This window comes from Hydra vulgaris, chromosome 01, assembly GCF_038396675.1.
Source record: "Hydra vulgaris chromosome 01, alternate assembly HydraT2T_AEP".
Lineage (NCBI taxonomy): Eukaryota > Metazoa > Cnidaria > Hydrozoa > Anthoathecata > Hydridae > Hydra > Hydra vulgaris.
The window spans coordinates 65,034,322-65,058,092 of record NC_088920.1 but is presented as its reverse complement, the minus strand read 5'-3'; the positions used below and the strand labels follow the sequence as shown (position 1 = coordinate 65,058,092).

General features: G+C 28.8%; 1 protein-coding gene across 1 annotated transcript; it reads left to right on the top strand.

Moving 5' to 3' along the window:
* Window positions 1-1,429: 1,429 nt before the first annotated feature.
* Window positions 1,430-1,870, top strand: LOC136074637 (zinc finger MYM-type protein 5-like). Its single transcript, XM_065786974.1, has one exon. The coding sequence runs from the start codon at window positions 1,430-1,432 to the stop codon at window positions 1,868-1,870; it is 441 nt and encodes a 146-aa protein (XP_065643046.1).
* The last annotated feature ends 21,901 nt before the right edge of the window (window positions 1,871-23,771 follow it).

The window sequence follows — 23,771 nt, the reverse complement described above, 5'->3', positions numbered from 1 at the left end:
AATATACCGTAACCATGGCTTTCTATAATTACAAGACCTAATTTGTTAAAATATTGAGAAACCAGATTTTTCGCGGCTTATTTTTACATTAAGTTTAAATAGGGGTTTTAATATTTACATTAAAAAAATGTGATAGTGACAATTCTTATATCAAAGTTTGTGAAGTTATGAAGACTTATGTAGAGTTTGCAACTGTAATTCAGAAACATACAAACATAATAAAAGTTGGTATTTAGAATGTTCATCCTATTTGATTTTTGAATTGGTTGGTACTGATTACGTCTATTGTTTGTTGTTGAAGTGCCGTTTTATATTTCGTGTTATATTTCTTTCTCCGTTAACTATTGCGGCCTCTAGCATTTCGGGTTTTATGTGAAAGTTTATGATATCATACCCTTTCAAATATTGAACTGCTTTTTTACAGAATGTAATTTAAGTGGAGATTCTTACAATAAACTTTGTTATTATGAGATTGTGTGCCTCATATATATGAGATGTATTTGCAAAAAGCAAATACATTTTATTTAGGGAAAAGGTGCCTATGATAGCATTCTTAACTTTAAAGCTTTATTGTTCAGTATCTTCAAGACCAATAATAAAAGTTTTGATATGGGTACATTCCTTGTTTCATGTATAACAATAAAAAATCTTAGAGTTTTTAAGTTATTCCTATTTAAAAAAAAAAGAACAAGTATGCCATTATAGGCAATCACTGCCTATGATGGCAAAGGGGAGGATGTGGCTGGTTAGAATCAAGGGCAACTTGACGATTTCATTTAACCAAGAAGTCTTCCCTCTGAAAAGCCAGAAATTACTCGGAACAACCCTAATTTACCATTTCATACTACACAGCAGCATTGTAAAATTTCGCGCATTCGCATAGGATATATCGCGTTTTATGTATTTTTTGGACCAAAAAAAACTTTTGGAGCATTTCTTTTTATTTAATTAACTTAAAAATAAGTTTTTCTTATAAAAAAAAAAAGGTTTTCCTAACTCGTCAATATTGCAACACACCCAACTCGTCAGTATGCCCAGGGCCGTACCAAGGGCGGGGCCGGGCGGGCCGCGGCCTGAGGCGCCAAAATTGGGAGGGCGCAAATTTTATTAAATTAAAAAAACAATAATCAGTTTATGAAACAAATTTTCACGGCGTTGCTGCTGTTGATAAGAAAATTAATTAAAATTCCACCTCTTGACACAAACTCCTAAATATTAAAGCTCATTTACTGAACAAAAGAGCGTCCTTTAACACTAACATACCTTTGATAACTTTTGAACATTATGATTCTATTATGAATCGAACCAAAAAATTATCTGGTGCTGAATTTAAGTAAATAACGGACAAAACAAGATGCTTTTTGATTGAGTATGGGCCAGAGCAAGACAGAAGAGAATTTTGAACACGCTGTGTAATTTTGAAAACAGAATGCGACACTTCAGCTCAAAATGGTATGAAAAAATTTATTCCAATGGTGAAAAATTTGTTCGCACTTGGCTGCAGTACAGCAACAAAAAAGATTCTTTATTTTGTTTTTGCTGTTTGTTATTTTCAACAACAAAAACCAACAATTTCTCAGAAATTTACAAAGGGTTTTGTGACTGGAAAAAACTAAACCCAAGAATTCCTGACCATAAAAACAGCAATGAACACCAAAGATACTATTCTGATTGGAAAACTCTTGAAAAAAACTTCACAGAAGGAAAGACCCTGAATTCTGATCTGCAGAGAGTTATCAGTGGAGAGATGAAAAAGTGGAGAGACATCTTGAAAGTGATTGTTGATGCAATTTTGTTCTGTGCCAAGAACAATCTTGCCCTTCGGGGAACAACAGAATACATCGGTCAACAAACATTGGCATTTTTCTGAGCTTAATTGAGTTGATTAGCCATTATTATCCATTAGTGGCTGAACACATTGTGTCCGTTAAAGCAAAAAAAACCACAACATCCTACTTTTCTCCTTGAATTCAAAATGAGCTGATTGAGTTACTTGGGCAGAAAGTCAGGAACGAAATTTTGTCAAACATCAAAGAAGCTAAATACTACTCTATTCTGTTTGACTGCACTCCATATGCCTCCCACAAAGAGCAGATGACTCAGATCATCAGGTATGTCCACATCAGTGATGAAACCTGCACAATTAAGGAAAGCTTTGTGGACTTTATTGAATCTCACCAAAAAACCGGAAAAGGTCTTGCAACAGAGATAACTGATAAATTGGAGAAGGATGGTCTAACCATTTCCGATTGCCGGGGCCAAAGCTATGACAATGGAGCCAATATGTCTGGAAAATACAATAGCGTCAAAGTTCGCATCCATTCTCTTAATGAATCAGCAAGATTTTTTCCATGCGCAGCTCACACTTTAAATCTTGTTGGTGTTCATACTGCTGAGGTTTCCCCACTCATGATTACGTTTTTTGGAAAGGTTCAAGCCATCTTTAACTTTTTTTCAAGCTTCACGTCAAGATGGAAAAAACTGATGAAAAAGTTGGCCATCTCATTAAAGGGAATCAGTGACACAAGATGGTCTGCCAAAAAAGAAACAATCACACCATTGCACAGACAAATCAAAGACGTTCTTCAAGTTTTGGAATCCATTATCCACAATCCCATGACAAATGCTGTCACAGTTAGCAGTGCAAAAGAACTTCTCATTCAAATTGATTTCAGTTTTTTGTGTTTGTTGGATTTCTGATGTCAAATTCTTTCTCTAATTGACCGAGAAAGCAAACTGCTTCAGTCAAAAACCATTTCAATTGACATTGCCGCAAAAAAAAATGAAAGGATTGAAGGCTTCCATTCAGAATCTTCGAGATGTTGAGGTGGACAACATTATCAAAGATGTCACAGAAAAAGCTAACCAGAGTGGAATTGATGGTTGCTTTCCAATCAAGAAGAAGTGCAAAGTGAAGCGGATGGCATTTTATGAAGCTGAAGATGACTCTCGCCTTCTCACAGCAAAAACAGAATTCGGATCTCAGTGCAACCTTGTGTTTGACAGCATTGTTACACAAATTGAGTGGCAGTTTGAAGCTATGTCTGCTGTATCCTCTGATTTTGACTTCCTCAGTGGGCATTCACTCTCTAAAAGTTCAGTGGATGAACTCAAGAAAAAAGCTGCAAATTTATCTCAAATTTACAAGGCAGATTTAGATTCTCCGATTTCCAGTCAGAAATGGCAAGCTTTAAATATCAAGCTGCCGCAATGATGGACAACTTTGAAAAATCTAGCCCGATCGACATTTTGCAGCTCATTCATAAATATTCTTTGACCGATGCTTATCCCAACACAACAATTGCTATTCGCATCTTCCTCACCATACCAGTCACAGTTGCTACGTGTGAGAAAAGTTTCAGTAAACTTAGGCTCATAAAACACTATATGAGGTCAACAATTGGCCAAGAACGTTTGTCTAGTTTGGCTATAATTTCAATTGAAAATGAAGTGGCAAACAACATTGATTTTGATGTTGTCATTAGTGAATTTGCCTCAAGAAAAGCCAGAAAAGTGATATTGAACTAAAGTTTGTGCAACCTTAATGACAAATTTTACTTATAACTTGATATGATAAATTTTGTGATCAATAAATCTTTTTTTTCGTTTAATTTTCTTCTTTTTTTTTTTTTTGTGGGGGAGGGGGGGCGCAATTTTATTTTTTTGCCCGAAGCGAAAAATTGGCTCGGTACGGCCCTGAGTATGCCATCATGGGATACTGACGAGTATCCGATGATGGCATACTGACGAGTTGGGTGAAATACATGAAAACTCCCTTTCTGTACAGTTAATAATAATATCACAATCTTAATATATGAAGGGAATAAAACTACAACAGCACATCCCAAAACCAATTTTTGTTGATTATAAAAACAATATTTGTGCACAAGGGACGTATTTTCACTGAAACTAATGTAAAGTCAGTATAGTCATGTAGGTCTAATCATTTTTTCACCAAAACTAATTTTTATGAAAATATGACTGATATGCCATCATAAGCGCCATGCCATCATGGGCGCCTTTCCCCTAAATAATGGTAAATATTTTGGTAAAAGTTTTGGTAAAGGTTCAAATTATTTGAATATAGGTGTTTTTGTTTTTAATTTGTCAAAGTTTTTAATACGATAGCTGTTGTTACAGAAAATTATTCTAACAAAGAGTTTGATTGTATATCCCCCTCCCCAATGCGCCGGTGTTGAGGGAGGAAGAAAAAAGTATATTAATATATATCATGTATATAAATATATATATATATATATATATTTTTTTTTTTACAACCATTAATTGTAATATGACATTATAACAATATGTAAACTATTATCTCTTTTTTAAACTATTATCTTCGTAAACTATTATCTTTTTTTTTTTTGCGCTCCTTCTCTTGCGGTAGAAAGACGTGTTAATTGATAGCGAGAAATTTTTACAAAAAAATGGATATTACAATAAAAAACATCAAAAAAATGATTTGAAGTAAGCTTGTTGAACATAAAAAAAGTATTCTCAAAGAAATGGAACATTTATTAAAAGACCAGGAAAAATCATTTACCTCAATAACCAGTGAAAATCTCAAAATTATTACAGATAGATTAGACATGCTGGAGAAAGACATTAATAACGACAAATGTAAAATATCGAGTATAGAAAAAGACTTAGGTGACATTAAAGACAGCCTAAATTTTCAAGAAAATAACATCTCGGAAAAAATATCACAAATAAAGAAATACTATGACAAAGAAATCAATTCATTGTATAAAAAATCCATAGATCTAGAAAATCGATCGAGAAGAAACAACTTAAGAACCAATGGACTACAAGAAACACCAGAGTAAAGTTGGGAAGACTGCGAAAAAGCTGTTAAAGAAATTTTCAAAACAAAACTGAAAATACAAAGCAAAGTGGTGGTTGAACGAGCTCATCGTATTGGACAATTCAAGGACAACAAATCAAGAACATTAGTCTTAAAACTTTTAAACTTCCAAGACAAAAACAAAATTCTCAATACTGTAAAGTATTTTAAAGGAACTGGCCTATACATAAATGAAGACTTCGCTCAAGAAACAATATATCATCAAAGAATGCTATAAGAAGAAGTTAAAATCTAAGAAGCGAAGGTAAATACGCCATTTTAAAATACTATAAAATATTACACGAGATTTTAAAAAATAGCGCTACACACTTTTGTTTTACTAAGTAAACCCGTTTTAAATTTTACATTCTAAAATAATGGCAATAAAAAATAAAACTACGTATTTTGAAATGATGCGCTTTAATGTCTTTGAAACTGCGAATAATATACTCAATGACGCTGATACGCATATTTTTCAAATGAATAATTTTAATTCTCGATATTTTGAAACAGAAACTTTTAAAACTATACTTGAAGCTTATGAAAATAATTTATATTATATTATATTTATATTATAAAACGGTAATTCACATAAATATAAGAAGCATAAATAAAAATTTTGACAAACTTAAACATTTCCTAATTGATTGCAATTATTTATTTAGTATGATTTGCCTCACAGAAACTTGGTGTTCTGATGAATCGATCCAAAATAACTCTAACTTTCAAATTCCTAATTTTAATTTATATTTTTCTGAAAGTAAAGCATATAAAAAAGGAGGAGGGATCGCAACTTATGTTCGGAATGATCAAGTGATAAAAGTGAGAAAAGATCACTCCATTTCTAATCCCGATAGAGAGGTCTTTACAATAGAGATCATCAACTTCAAGTTTAAGAATATTATAGTCTCTACCTATTATATTATATTATATTATAGACCACCTAAAGGTGATATTAAAAAATGTTCTAATTATCTTGAAGAAATTTTTCTCAAAATCAATAAAGAGCAAAAAAAGTTGTTCTGTATCGGGGACTTAAATATAGATTGTTTAAAATACAAAGAGTATCCGATTACTAAAATATTTTTCGATAACATGTTTCAACATTGTATTTTACCAATTATTAATAAACCCACAAGGGTAACCTCGAATTCTATTTCTGCTATAGATAACATACTAACAAACTCATTTCTAGATACCTCCTTAAAAGCAGGAATAATAGAAATTTTTTTCAATTTACTTTACAATAAAACATGATGCAAAAATAATTGATTAGTCAAAAAAAATTTATAAAATAAAAATAAATGAAAATTCTATTCAATGTTTTAAAAACACTCTATTGGCAGTAGATTGGGTTGAAGTGTATATTTGCATGTATGTGTGTGTGTGTGTGCGTGTATAATAAAAATAAAAGTAGAATAAAATAGAGAATTAAAAATAATAATAATTTAAAAAAAATAATTAAAACATTTTTTTTTTCTTCTTTTTTTTCTGCAAATAGTAAATTGATTGTTAAATCAGTTTTCTCTTTAGTTTCTTTTTTCCTTTTTCATTTTTATCGAATTTTTTAGTTATATTAACGGGGCTGGATGATAAGACCATGTCTTCTGCCGGCTCCGGTCGAAACTTTAATGTTATATTTTTATGTTGTAAAAACATTGTAAAAGCTTTTTTTTTTTTAATGACGAAAATAAATAAAAAAAAAAAAAAAAAAAAAAAAGTGTATCAAGAACGTAACCTTGGGAACACAAACTCTGCATATATTACTTTCACAGATATTTTTTCTAAAACACTATAATAATCATTTTCCAATCAAAGTAAAACATTTGAGATGTCCATGTATGACCAGCGGAATAAAAAAATCTTCAAAAACTATATGTTAAATATTTGAAAAACAGAAATGAAGAAAACCTATCTACTTATGACAATATAAAAATCTTTTCGAAAAAATCAAAAAGCGTTCTAAAAAAAATTATTATTCTAAATTACTTCAAAAAACAAATGGAGATACCAAAAAACATTGAAAATCATGAAAGAAATAATCGGAAAAAATATATAAAAACAAACAGCTTACCAGATAGAATTATTATAAATGAAACAGAACACAAGGATAAGAACTCTATTGCCGAACAATTCAACAATTTCTTCGAAAATATTAGCCCTAACATGGCGTCTAAAGTTTAAACCCTAAATAACTCCTTTAAAAATGATTTTATTGATCTAAATAGTAAACTAACTTTCTGAAGAACTCGATAATGCAAAAAACTCATTAAAAATCAACAAAGCACCAGGATTTGTTGAAATTTGTAGCAATGTAGTAATGACATCTTTCCGATAGTAAAGAAACCCCTCTTCGAAATGTTTAAATCTTCAATTACAACAGAAACTGTTCTAGAGAAATTAAAAATTGCAAAAATTGTACCAATATTTAAAACTGGAGAACCATACTTACTAAACAATTATTGATCAATCTCAATTCTTCCTGTAATCTCAAAACTCCTCGAACGAATAATTTATAATAAATTATACAATAATATAGCAAACAACAACATCTTAAATACAAAACAAATCGGCTTTCAAAAGCAACATGCAACCGAGCATGCAATCGTAGATCTTGTAAATAGCATCAATTACTCATTTGTTAATAAAGAATTTGTTGCAGGAATTTTTATAGATCTATCGAAAGCATTCGATACTGTTGATCATGCTATCCTGCTCAAAAAATTGAAAAAATATATCGTAAAAAATGTTGCATTACTTTGGTTTAAAAACTTTTTGCTAAATAGACAGCAATGTGTTAATACTGATGAAAATATCTATTCAAAAATGCTTAAGATTAAATGTGGCGTTCCGCAAGATTCCATTCTAGCTCCCTTATTGTTCTTAATATACATTAATGATCTTTCAAAAGTCTTAAAAAAACTTGATGTCATAATGTTTGCAGATAATGCTAATTTATTTTATTCACCTTAGTCTATTAAAGAACTCTTTGAAACAACGAATATTGAACTTGAAAAATTTAATATCTGTCTAAAATCTAATAAGTTATCTTTCAACACCAAAAAAACCAAATACATCTTATTCCATCCCAACCAAAAAGGAAAAAAAATACCAAATATATTACCATTGCTAAAAATAGAAAACAAAAATATTGAAAGAACCTCAACAACTAAATTTCTAGGTTTCCTAATCGACGAAAATATTTCATGGAAACCACACATTGACTATTTAAATACTTAAACAACCAAAAACATTGGCGTGCTATACAAAGCTAGACTAATGTTATTCCAAGAAAATTTAAAACATCTTTATTTCTCATTTACAGACCTATTATACAGATCGTAATACAGCATGGGCAAGTACCAATAAATCCAATTTGAAATCATTTTATCGACATCAAAAACAGACCGCGAGAATTGTCTATAAAAAAGATAAATTCACTCATGCTGAACCTTTGTTAAAACTCCTATATGCACTAAACGTCAATAGAATAAACATTTTTCAAAACTTATCAAAACTTATTGTTTATGCTGAAATATAAACTCGGGCTTGTCTCATCACATTTCTCAAATGATTTCTTTAAAAGCAATAGAAATAAATATGACACTCGAGAAGTAGGAAACTTTAATATACCGTTTAGGTAAACAAAACTATCGCGTTTTACAATTTCATATCGCGGTCCCTAACTATAATAAACTGATATCCAGAAATACCATAATTACAGAATTTGATAACCTATATTGTTTGAAAATCTTACTAAAAAAATTCGTTTTAAATATAAACAAATAAATGAACTTACACTAAGCTAATATTGAAACTAGAACCAAAATTAACGTTGAAACGAAAATCCCAAAAAATTTCAATAACAAATATCAATATAAAAAATATATAAATCAATAATAATTTTATTTATGCCTAATCAGATATTTATGTGTACAAAATCTAGCATCTATCAATTATTTATTATCTTACGTTTTATTATATGTGAATCCAATATAAAATAAACTACCATTATATTTTGTAAAACTAGAAACATGTAAAACGAAAATACAAAAAGTATTACTAGTACAAGCCGTTTCTTGATAACAAGACCATCTGGTCTTCTGCAAGTTTCCCGCGTTCTTTTAATATTAATGATACCCTGCAGTTATATTCTATAAAATTGTGAGATTTTTTTTTTCTCTTACCATTATATATTTTATAAACATTGTAAATTTGTATCAGTTATATAGAATCACAACATTGTAAAGATAAAAGAACAAAAAAAAAAAAATCTCATTATTCTTCATCATCAGAATCCCTCTATCACCGTACCTCTTACAAATATTTTAAAGCTGACTAGGACTCTTTCCATGTTTTTTTTCGTGATGGCTCTTGGGTAAAAATCTTTCATCTACCTACTGACAAATGTGCTTCTTATGTAGCTTCTTTGTTTCTGGCTGGCATGGAATCTTTTATTTCCTCTTGATAATTCCAAGTAAAGTCAAGCCAAACCTCTTCTCCACGGTTCTCCACAAACCAAACCTCTTCTCTACTAGCCAAACTTCTTGTCCACGGTCAAGTCAATTCCATGTCACGTCAAGCCAAACCTCTTTTACACGGTTTTCGTCTCATTGTGCTGCTGCAGTTTCCAATCTTAACCATTACTTCCATATATATCACCAAAGCAATTCTCCAGAAAAGAGATGTCTGTTTACTATTGTTGGAAACCGTTGTATAAAGGTTTTGTTTAACGCCAAAGCCCGCTATTTTCAGGTCACAAAATCTCGTATTTCATCTTAAAAATTTAACCCTCGTAACTTCTGGAGAATCTTTAAGAGTGTCTGTAATAAGGGCATATCTGTTATTCTTCCTCTCTTGCTTCTAAGAGCTTTTCATAAATCTCATCTCTTTATTCCACTAATTACATCCTACCTGATATAGTCGACAAATAGGTTGAACCATCAGGTAACATCTTTAAGGTTATTGAATCCTTCCTTACCAATCGTAGTATATCAGTTATTCTCAATGAACAGCACGCTTCTTCATTTCCTGTTATTTAAAGAGATTCCTAAAGGTTCTATCCTTGGCCCTATACTTTTTTTAATATACATTAAAAATCTCCCAGAAATTCTCATTTATTTTTGTCTTATTTTTGTCACTTGCATGCAACATAAGACTCTCAGTGGCTAGCAAACTTTAACTCATATAAAACTCAATTTTTTTCAGCTAATTTTTATACTATAATCTAGATTTTTTTATATTTATGAACGGTAATGTACTAAATGAGTCACCTAGCCTTTTTGGATTAACTCCTACTTCCGATCTTTCCTAGAAACCACATATAAAATTCATTGTAAAATTAGCATCTGCTAAGGTTGCATCTCATTAACGTGCTCGCCGCTTTTTTTTACTCCGAATTCTATTCTTTATCTCCATAAATCTTTAGTCGGTGCTTGTATGGAATATTGTTGTCTTATCTGGGGCGCATTATAAACATCGTTGAACTTGCTCTGCCTACCTTCAACCATTGTCACATTGTCTCTTGTGCCATCTACTAAAATTCATTCTCGTGTTACTCGTCATTAATTAAGTCTCATCCTTTTACTGTGGTTGTTCCTAAGTGCTCCAAAAGTTCTTATTCATCTAGTTTTCCTCAAACATTAGTTTTTTAGAATTCGTTCCTTTTATCTTGTTTTCCTGATTCATATAATTTGTAACTATTTAAGTCGTCTGTTTATCGTTATCTTGCTTTATAAACTTCGTACTTTCTCTTTGCGTAACTTCCAACTCTAATAGTTGTTGTTTGCAGGCTTGATATATAAATTAACTATCCTAACAGATTATTTATATATCTCTTATTTGATGTATCATAAAGTTAAATTAAAAAATCTCCTAAAAGTTGCGCCAAATTATGTATACATTTTTAATCCCTCAAATTGAGGGGGATTCAAACTTTATATGGTCATAATATTTGATTGTTAAGAGTTTATAGAGTAGGTACAATCGGCGGGGCGGGGCGGGTCAGCGGGGCGGATCATTCAAGTAACACGGCACTTTTAATAGTTAGATTTCTGCAATCGAATTCAACCTTAGCAAACATATTGCTAAATTTTTTTTTAAAGAAATGACTACTCCAGTTTTGACAGGTTGCTTAAATCATCTTAAGATAGATTTTATTGCAAATCTTATTGCCAAGAGCAATAATGAAGATAGACCGACTACTCTCAATAATCCTAAGGCAGGCGAAGTTTATGTCATACAAGTGAATCATGGTAAAGGTTAGGCAGCAGTATTTTAGTATACTTTTATAGTATTTGTATTTTGTAAATATATTTGTATACTAAAATAGCATAATGTAGTATATAGCATAGCTATTGGGTTATACTAGTGAAAATCAATTACTATGCCTTAAGTAAAGTTAGATTTTACTTTAAACACATTTAAAGTAATTATACTTGTAATCTACAATGTAGACCTACATGTAGCCTACAAGACTGTATATATTTTTATTTTTTAAATATTTTTAAAGTAATGTCCAACTTTACTTAGGCATTGTTTATCCTTTACTTAAGGCTATGCTACAGTATAGCAAGATATCTTATTGATAAATTTGAATGGACATCTAAATGTCATTTAATATTATGTTGAATATTTTCAAGATATCATTTAATATGCACTATATTTTTGAAGGTAAAAATTGTCTTTCCTATTATAATTTATTTGAAGATTTATTTATTATTGTGAAATAGCTCCATAGCAAACTTACATGCTTATGTCTTTTTTATATTATGCTATGTATAACATAATATTAAAAAAGTCTGCAGATTTTTAAATGACCTTTATACATGCTATTTAAAAGTATCTTTGTTATGATTTTTAAATGTGAGCACCAATGTACTTTCATTGTACTTGCTTAAAAACAATTATTAGTAGTAGTATATAAAATTTAGCTATGTGTTAACAGCGAATGAATTAGAAACTCACTTTGACAACTCACTTTTGACAATGTAGGTATATACTAATAAAAATAATAAAAATTTAAACAAAAACTACTTAGAAGACTTAAGACTTAGAAGGGTTAAAAGTCCAAAAGTAATTTTTGTTTAAATTTTTTATACTTTTTGTATTAAAAAATTTTATTACTATTAAAACTTATTAAGTTAATTTTTTTAATACTAATTATTTGTCTAATTTGTTCTTGAAACTGTTTAAATTTGCTGTCTTGTGGCAATGTTGGGGTGTTAGCCAGGAATATATTTTATAATAAACAAGAATATATCTATAGTCCCGGTTCGGAGCCCTCATGTAACCCAAACATCAAGGGCTAAAATGGGTGAGACATATTTTCAAAGTTATAATTTTTTAAAACTTTTTTATAAAATTAAACTTATGGTTTTTCAATTAAAATAAAATAATAATATTTTTTTCTTATTTTTGAGAAAGAATCATCGTATGTAATGATATATATAATGTACGTAATGAGTCATCTACCCTTTATCTTCTAGGATCAGATCTTACTTTTGATCTTTGTATCTCTTTATCATGCTTGCCACTTTATTACTCCTGATTCTATTCTTTATCTCTATAAATCTCTTTTAATTAGAGTACCAAAAAAAAGCATAGATCTTACATCATTGAGGAACTCAAATGTATTATTAATTAGTATAATTACCCGACAAAAAGTTTATAACATTATAACAATAAACGTTGATTTAACAATAAACACAGAGTAATTGCTACCTAGGTAGCAATAAATTTGTGTTTATTGTTGATAACAAAGTTAGATTAAGGTATTAGTTAACTTTATTATTAATCTTAATTAATTAATATATTGTCAATATCATTATTCAATTTATTTTAAATATTATTGCATGTATGTTCAACATAAATATATTTTTGTTAGTATTTTATCGTTTTAACTTTATTATCAATCTAAATTTATTACTATATCAATCTTAATCGTTCTACTAATACATCAAACTTTGCCATTTTTAAATTGACCAATTTGCTCGCTTAATCGTTTATCTTAAAATAAATATGTTTTATGACAAATGCCCTCATGTTACTATGTAACTTAACATGAGTAAGATGAGAGCATTCCGTGCAACATAATATTGTTACGCGGGCAATATTGTAACATGAAGGCAAAGTTTGTAGCACCAGAGCTTGGCAATTTCTTAAAAAGAGGGCACCCAGGATTACTACTACTACTACTGATACTACTGCTACTACTACTACTACTACTACTACTACTACTACTACTACTACTACTACTACTACTACTACTACTACTACTACTACAACTACTAAAAAAAAAAGATATTAAATTTTGGGACCATTAATATTTCTACAGTATACTCATTGCCATTTGGCTAATGATTAGGCTAGCTAACACCCTGAATATGTTCCATAAATTTTCTATTCTGTTTATAATGAGTTATTATCTCAGTATAAACTTGGTTTGTTTTCAGCTGTATTTTTTATTGTTACCTCTGCATGTTTTAAACTTTGTTTGTTTGCGCATATTTTTGTTCTTTTAACTCAACAATTTTGGTTGTCCTGATTACTGTCACTTAATTGAAATGATGCATTTAATAGTATCCAGCATTTTTTCAAACCCTTCGGCCTGCCAAATCTATTTTTATTTTATATTGTGCAACCTTCTAACTGTACAATTAATGAGTTGTTAAACTATGTTTTGGTGATTCTCGCTACACTTGCTCTTTTTAATTCACACAAAAGTTTAAATTCTCCTTATTTGTTGCCAAGTAATATTGCATGTAAATATTGTGGTTGTTTATTGTATATGCAAATATATATATATATATATTTATATTATTTTTTAGATGATTGGCGAGCAGATGGGTATAGGTGAAAGCAAAATGGGTCCAGTAAAATTCCTCGGGGTTTACCACTTTACACAAAGATCCATTTTGCCACAGTTACACCAACAGGAATTTCAAATGATTTCCAGAAGTTCGTGTACTGTGATCTGAGTCGGACAGATCTTGTTGTTATTCATTACATCGGTAACCATGACCTTGCAATTTTAGTTCCTCATGGTAAATATATATCTTGCATTTTGATAATGGTTTTTGTTTTTATTTTAAAAGGTTTAGGTAAGTTTACTACTAAATAAAACCTACTTTAATAATATTTTTAATTAAAATTCATGTTGTGTAGCCCCTTCTCTTTTTCATTCTAAACTTTGTCTGGTTCAGTCCCCCCCCCCCCCTTCCCCTGTTTTATGCTTCATACGCCAGTATATACACACACATACAAATATATATATATATGTATATATATATATATATATATATATATATATATATATATATATATATATATATATATATATATACATATAAATTTATATGTGTGTGTGTACATGTATATATATTTCAGGTAATTCCAGAAAACCAATCAAGTTCTTACCAACAGCTTCTTCTGTGCGAGTTGCTATTGCTGATTCCCACAGTTACAAGGACCTTCTTCTCATTGTAGGATAGCCAGTTCCAATTTCAACCAAGAAATTCAAGACAGTTTAAGTACGTGCGTAGTGTAAAAGCCGCTAGTATGAAACTAGGCACTGAATCTTTTTTAACTTTACATGAACTGGCATATATGATTCCAGGCTTTGTGTGGTCCATATCCACTTATCCTGACTTGTTGGTTTTGTTTGGAATGCAAAATTTAATTAGTCAACTTGCCATGTGCTCTCAAAAATTTTTTTTATATGATACAACATTTAATTTAGGAGATTTTTATTTATCCATTCTAGTGGCTAAAATAAGTTGTTTTGTTGAGAAGCCTTGCATGCCTGTAGCATTTGTTTTACATGACAGGAAGTTTGATACTGTGAGATAAAAGCTTCTTCAAATCTTTAAAAGAAAAAAATTACCAGTTCTAAATCAGGTTGTGATTGTAACAGACGGTGAGAGTGGGATTAGCAAAGCAATAAAAAAAGTATTACCAAAATGGAATCTGGATCCTTGCTCCAATCACATTTTGTCTGATATTGAGGTTTGGTTAAAAAAACGCAGTGCTTGTCATGCAGAAATAGTTATTTACAAATCTCAAATGCAGGAACTTGTCAGATGTGAAAGTGAAATCTGTTTAAAAGTTAAAATTGATACATTGAGACCTTCTTGGAGCGAAGCATTCTCAATTTATTTTTCTTACTACTTACACTCACGTATTTTATTATCTTATATTGGTCACCTCAGATTTGTTGGTCTAACAGATAATATAATTACAAATAATGTATCAGAATCACTAAATGCTGTCATTAAAAAGTTTCAGGATTGGAAAGAAGCGCCTGTTGATTCAATGGTTGTTGCAATGCATCGCCTTCATTTGACAGAAATTAAGCGGAGTTGTAGTGGTTTTGGACCCTACACTCTCATTGACAGCAGTCTCCTAATCAGTATGTCGCATATATATACTTGTTTGCTTAAAACCTTATTTGTAATTGTTTTTTACTTAAATTTTATAATTATTTAGTAAATATTTACAAATGTGCGATATTCTCACAAGTTAATAATGATGTTTTGTTAAATTAAAAATTTAAATAATTTAGATAACACAGATGACATACCAAATGTAGAGAGTCCAGAGCTTGTTATTGCAGAGCTGCAAGCAGCTGCCAATATACCAATGCAGCAACTCATACCTCCATCAATATGTGTGCTTTCTAATACATTTAATGTTGTACATATTCCAAGCCTAAAGTTTTTACAGTCTCTGCACCTGACGGAAATGCGCATGTTGTGAAGCTGTATCTAAAGGAAAACTGCACGTGTCCTTCTTCAACAGTTACTGTTATATATGCCTACGAAAAACGCAGTATTGGAGTTGAATGTAGTGAACGAAAAATCATAAATTTGACCAAATTGCGGTGTAACTCACGGTACATTAAATTACTCTGAGGTGCCTAATAAATAAATAATCCTAATAAACGAGGAAACTTTAAGAAATAAAGTTTCTTAAAGTTTCCTCGTTTAAAGGAAATTTTAAGAATATAAGTAAAGAATCTGCAATATTATTCAACATGAGGCGGTCTAAATAAGGTCTGGATAAATGTGGTAAAAATTTAATAAATATTTAATATTTAGCATCTCCGAGTACAATGTTAGTAGTTAAAAATATATAATCAAGTATAAATTCTAATCATTGATGACATTTTGGGTTATATGTTTCAAACAAATGTGATTTATATTAATATCTAACTTGATTAAATAAGTAAGTGATCCTGGCAAAACTATAAGGTCACTAGGAGTTATAACCTGGAGCTCTGATATTATTTTTAATACATATACTTGTCCTATTTATCTTTAAACTTTTAATTATATAATAATTTATTTATGTATGCAAACATATATATATATATATATATATATATATATATATATATATATATATATATATATATATATATATATATATATATATATATATATATATATATATATATATATATATATATATATATATATATACGTACATACATACATACATACATACATACTTATATTTATATATATATATATATTTATATATATTTATATATATATGTATATATAAATATATATATATATATATATATATATATATATATATATATATATATATATATTATATATGCTTGTATATGTTTATAGATATATAAGAAGGAACAAGTGACTTAAATTCTCAAATGATAGACTGATTTGTCTTTCGGGTTACATCCCAGAAAAGAGAATGCAATAAGGTAACATCTTATCTACACTAGAATGTCAGTTTTTAAAATTTTTATTATTTTTAGTAAAAAAGGTGACAAAAAATCAGGATGTAAGATGCCAAGAAAAGGCGATTTAAGTTTTATCCTGCACCAGATGCAACTGCCAATCTTGACATTAGAAATTTAAATGGTTGGAGCATGAATCAAAGTGTTGACTTAGCATCTCAAACTTTGCATGTTGGTATGCTTTCCTCGCAGGAACGAAGTACGGAGATTCCGTTATCTCAAAATGAAATGTAAATAACTTTATTTGCATTTTAACTTTTTAGGTGTTATCCATCTTTTTTTATCTTCTATTATATTTGTAAACAATGTTACCTACATTTCTACTATTCTTCTATTATTTTGTGTATATTAAAAAGGATGCAAAAGAGAGTGAAATTTGATGACAACTGTGTCAACGCCTGAAGATTCTCTATCAAATTTTCCATTTTTATCATCAGTTATGAATACAGATATGAAACCAACTACACTTGAAACACCTATTTTAATTTGTGATGATACAAATTCAATGGTTACTGCAGATATGCAGACATGGCTTCAATTTGAAAATTTGAATCTCACCAATGCTGATCGAAGCCTTATTTTAAATCCAATGGGGCTTCTCAATGATAAAGTTATTTTTGCAGCAATGTTATTGTGTAAGCGCCAATTTCCAGATATTAAAGGTCTTGAAGACCCGATTCTGTGCTTTGCTGGTCTATGTAATGCTTCTAGCAGGGCTTTTGTTCAAATTTTTAATGATTCAACAATAGCACATTGGGTAACTGCCTCTAACCACTATTGTAAAGATAGTCAAATCAACATTTATTGTAGTCTGCAACTCATTCCGAGTAAAGACTGCATTTACTCAATTTCTAAATTTGCCTGCTTACAGTCTGTTGAAATAGAGCTTAACATAAGCAATGTAGTCCGTCAGAAAGATCTTTTGTGTGGCTTTTATGCAATAGCAAATTGTGTTACTCTGTGTTTAGGAAAAGATCCTTGTAACTTTAGATACAGGGAGGACTTGATGCGCCAACATTTGCTGACGTGTCTTGAAAATTACAGAATAACACAGTTCCCTGTTGATAGCTATAGAACTGTTAGAAAAAATGTAGTTCGAACCTCAAAATATTCTTTGTATTGTGTGTGTCGTAGCATTTTTAAATCGACAAACTCAGTGATTCAGTGTTTAAATTGTAATGAATGGTTTCATTCTTCTTGTGTAGGTCTATCCGTAGTTTGACGTTTACAGAGTACAAGGCAAGTCTGCGCAAAGTTTACAAATGCATTAAATGTTTGTAGAAAACTTTTTCAGATTCTTTCAACTTTTCTTTAAGATATTTGTTAATGTAAATTTTAATATATTGAAATAACTAGTTGAAATTTTTACTAGAATGACTAGATGAGTTAGAATAGTATTTAGAGTTAGAACAGTGTTTAGAGTTAGAACAATGTTTAGAGTACGAATAATGTTTAGAGTTATAACTGCGTTTAGAGTTAGGATAGTGTTTAGAGTTAGAAAAGTGTTTAGAGTTATAGAAGTGTTGATAGTAAAAGCAGTATTTAGAGTTCAAATAATTTTTAGAGGTAGCATAGTGTTTATAGTTAGAACAGTGTTTAGAGTTAGAACAATATTTAGAGTTGGAATAATGTTTAGAGTAAGAACAGTGTTTAGAGTTATAATAGTGTTTAGAGTTATATTTGTGTTTAGAGTTAGAACAGTGTTCAGAGTTAGAACAGTAATTAGAGTTAGAACAGTGTTAAGAGTTAGGAGAGTGTTTAGAGTTAGAAAAGTGTTTAGAGTTATAGAAGTGTTGACAGTTAAAGCAGTATTTAGAGTTCAAATAATTTTTAGAGTTAGCATAGTGTTTAGAGTTAGAACAGTGTTTATAGTTAAAACAGTGTTGAGAGTTATAACAATATTTAGAGTTGGAATAATGTTAAGAGTAAGAACAGTGTTGAGAGTTATAATATTGTTTGGAGTTATAACTGTGTTTAGAGTAAAAACAGTGTTTAGAGTTAACACAGTGTTGAGAGTTATATATGATAATGGATGTTATAGGATGGCTACATTGTTGAAAGGCAAGATCATCAGCAAATATAGCCACTTTAAATTTTTATTTAATTGTCCAAAAGATCATTGATAAAGAAGAAAAAAGAAATAATGCTGGACCGAGCATAAAAGGTTGTGGAACCCCAGAGGTTATTGGAAAAGAGAAAGATCTGTTGACCTTCAAGGATAACTTAAAATTCACATTTTTCAATGATTTAAAAAACTTTCTCAAAAGCAACATATGATGAAAGCTTATGAAGAAGCATGCAATTCTTTATGGAAAACCTTTGATATGTCAAGACCTTTACTGCCTCCACCTAATGCCCAATAAATCCTTAAATATATATTATATATATATATATATATATATATAATATATATATATATATATATATATATATATATATATATATATATATATATATATATATATATATATATATATATATATATATATATATATATATATATATAATATATATATATATAAATATATATATAAATATATATATATAATATATACATATATATTTATTAAATATATATATATATATATATATATATATATATATATATATATATATATATATATATATATATATATATATATATATATATATATATATATATATATAAGTAAAAACACTGACATAATTTTCTTTAACAATTTGTATCACCATCAGATGAGCCTACCGATGACGAAACAAATTGTTGTAGAAAAGTAGATAAGTGTTTTTACTAATTTATTATTGCTCTGTTCTTTAAGAACATTAAGCACTCTATTTGTAGAATACACCAACATTATATATATATATATATATATATATATATATATATATATATATATATATATATATATATATATATATATATATATATATATATATATATATATATATATATATATATATATATATATATATATATTTAAACAACTTTAAAAAGTATTCTATACAATAGAGTGCTCAATGTTCTTAAAAGAACAGAGCAATTATATATTAGTAGAAAATCACTTAACAAATTTTTCCATTTTACACTGCGTTCATCAACAAAGAAAAAAACATTTCTGATGAATCTTTGTTGATGAAACACAGTGTAAAATGGAAAAAAAAAAAAAATTTGTCAAGTGATTTTCTACTAATATATATATATATATATATATATATATATATATATATATATATATATATATATATATATATATATATATATATATATATAAATATACATATACATATACATATACATATACATATACATATACATATACATATACATATATATATATATATATATATATATATATATATATATATATATATATATATATATATATATATATGTATTTAACAGTTATTTAGTTTTGCTTTAGTCATCCGAAGCTGGTAGAAATATATTTTACTGGTTATATATTTTATCATGTCATGTATCTATTTCACAATCTACTTTTTATAATATTATTTTATAATATTATAATATTTATTTGTTTAGTTCTACCGCGTTCTTCTACCTTGCATCATTACTTTGGTTTAGTTTGCCAACTGATTAAGTATGGTTTAAATTTAGTAAATTATCAAGATTTGAAATTTACTTTATTGATCATATTCTAACAGTTTGTGACATGAAATCCAATTCAAATCACTTAAATATAGTAATAATTTTCTTTACGGGTAATATTTATAAAAGGTTAAACTTTAATATTATTTCTATATGGTTTTAATACATTGCGTTTTTTTTTTTTTTTTTATTGTCAGACACATTTTGTTTTTAAGCAATAAACATTAAATCTGCATTATCAATCAATGAAGTTGTGCTTCAATATCTGCCGGGTGAGGTCAAAATTTATCAAAATGTTGATCAAATTGATACTGATGACCTTAATGAAAGAAATTATTTTCCTGTTGAGTTATGAAACAGCTTAACTCCTTCAGGTATGCCACCTCATTGTTTAAAATTGAAAATTGGCGTAGGTAGATCGCCTGATATAAATCGGCGGATCACGTTTTTTTTTTGTTTTTTTTTTTGTAAAACAATCATTCAACTTTGAAGAGTTTGATTCAAACAATCAAAATGTTAGGCGGATCACTTGATATAATTGGCTAAACACGTTGTTTTTTGGTAGAACAATCATTAAAATTAAAGGAGTTTGATTCAAAAAATCAAAATATTAGGCTGATCACTTTATAAAATATGGCGGATCACTTGATATAATTTGGCGGATCGTGTTGTTTTTTTGTAGAATAACCATTACTGCTTTTAGAGTTTAATTCAAAAAATCAAAATATTAGGCTGATCACTTCATAAAATATGACGGATCATTTGATATAAATTTGCTGATCATGTTGCTTTTTTGTAGAACAACCATTAAAATTTATAGAATTTGATTCAAAGGTCCAAAATAATAGACGGATCGCTTCATAAAATTTGGCGGATCACTTGATACATATTGGCGGATCACGTTGTTGTTTTTTAGAACAACCATTAAAATTAAAGGAGTTTGATTCAAATAATCAAAATATTAGGCGGATCACTTCATAAAATTTGGCGGATCACTTGATATAATTGGCGGATCACGTTGTTTTTTGGTAGAACAATCATTAAAATTAAAGGAGTTTGATTCAAAAAATCAAAATATTAGGCTGATCACTTCATAAAATATGGCGGATCACTTGATATAATTTGGCGGATCATGTTGTTTTTTTGTAGAATAACCATTACCACTTATAGAGTTTGATTCAAACAATCAAAATATTAGGCGGATCACTTCATAAAATTTGGCGGATCACTTGATATAATTGGCGGATCACATTGTTTTTCGGTAGAATAATTATTAAACTTAAAGGAGTTTGATTCAAACAATCAAAATATTAGGCGGATTACTTGATATAATTTGGCGGATCACGTTGTTTTTTGGTACTACAATCATTAAAATTTATAGAGCTTGATTCAAATAATCAAAATATTAGGCGGATCTCTTAATACAAATTGGCGGATCACGTTGTTTTTTGTAGAACAACCATAAAAATTTATAGAATTTGATTCAAACAATCAAAATATTATGCGGATCACTTCATAAAATTTGTGGATCACTTGATACATATTGGCGGATCACGTTTTTTTTTTAGAACAACCATTAAAATTAAAGGAGTTTGATTCAAATAATCAAAATATTAGGCTGATCACTTCATAAAATTTGGCGGATCACTTGGTATAATTGGCGGATCACGTTGTTTTTTGGTAGAACAATCATTAAAATTAAAGGAGTTTGATTCAAAAAATCAAAATATTAGGCTGATCACTTTATAAAATATGGCGGATCACTTGATATAAATTGGCGGATCATGTTGTTTTTTTGTAGAATAACCATTACCACTTATAGAGTTTGATTCAAACAATCAAAATATTAGGCTGATCACTTCATAAACTATGGCGGATCACTTGATATAAATTTGCTGATCATATTGTTTTTTTGTAGAACAACCATTAAAATTTATAGAATTTGATTCAAACGTCTAAAATAATAGACGGATCGCTTCATAAAATTTGGCGGATCACTTGATACATATTGGCGGATCACGTTATTTTTTTGTAGAACAACCATAAAAATTTATAGAATTTTATTCAAACAATCATAATATTAGGTGGATCACTTCATAAAATTTGGCGGATCACTTGATACAAATTATTAGGCGGATCACGTTGTTGTTTGATAGAACAATCATTAAAATTAAAGGAGTTTGATTCAAACAATCAAAATATTTGCCGGATCACTTAATATAATTTGGCGGATCATGTTGTTTTTTGTAGAACAACCATTAAAATTTATAGAATTTGATTCAAGCAATGAAAGTATTCCGTGGATCACTTCATAAAGTTTGGCGGATCACTTGATACAAATTGGCGGATCACGTTGTTTTTTGGTACTACAATCATTAAAGTTTATAGAATTTGATACAAACAATTAAAATATTAGGCGGATCACTTAATATAATTGTGCGGATATAAATTGGAGGGTCACTTTGTTTTTTGAGTTCATAAAATTTATAAAATATAATAAAATTCAATAAAATTATAATATGCAAAAATCTTCTAAATATTATATTTTTTAATGAAATTAAACTATATCTAAATTGTATTTTTTGTGTTTATTTTATGAAATAGGATTCGCTTAAGTACCGTTTAAATGATCCGCCCCGCCGTTTGTACCGTTTAAATGATCCGCCCGCTGATCCGCTCCGCCCCGCCGTTTGTACCTACTCGAGTTTATACAATGATATTTAAATTGTATCGTGGAATATGATTTTAGTTAAGAGTAGAAAAAAAATATGGGGACACACTTTTAAGGGTTCTTTTCTAATTTTTTGTTAAATATCCCTATTTTACATAAGTACAAACATATAAATGTTTGAAGTGTGCACTTCAAACATTTATATGTTTGTACTTATAACTTCCAGACATGGAGCACGTGTGTGCTTCATGTCTGGAAGTTAGGTATCTTAAACATACAAAAAATGCTGCACCTACCCCTGTTTAAATTGCCCATAAACAGCACAATTGTTATTATTGATTTTTAAATTTTTTAAAGATGAATATGTAGAACATTTTTTTAAGGTGGTACTAAAAATTCTACTTATGAAAATAGATTTTGTATATTTTTTACAATTATGCTTTAAGCCTACTTTTTCATTTCCTCTTTATTTTTGTTAAGATGAATAAGTCAATTTCCTCTTTATATTTGTTAAGTGCACTATATTTTTTTACTATAAAAATTGCATATCTTTACTTTGAGTTGACCTAGGATTACAATTTTGTATCAAAATTCATTATTAAGTAATATCTTTTTAATAGAGTTGTTTTGGTTTGAAAACCAAAATTTAAATTTTTTATAAGAGTACCTAATTTTGTCAAATAGGAAACTTTTTGATAAGGGAGTTTACCTTGCAGTTTTAAAGAGTAACAGTTTTGACATGGATGTAGAATAAAAATGAAGGAAAGAAATCAGGGATTTTTAAGTTTCGTTATATTTTTGATTGTTTATTAATATATATTGTGATGATATTATTTTTAGTGTAATGATATCATTTTTATTGTAGTGGTAATATTTTTATTGTAATCATATTATATTT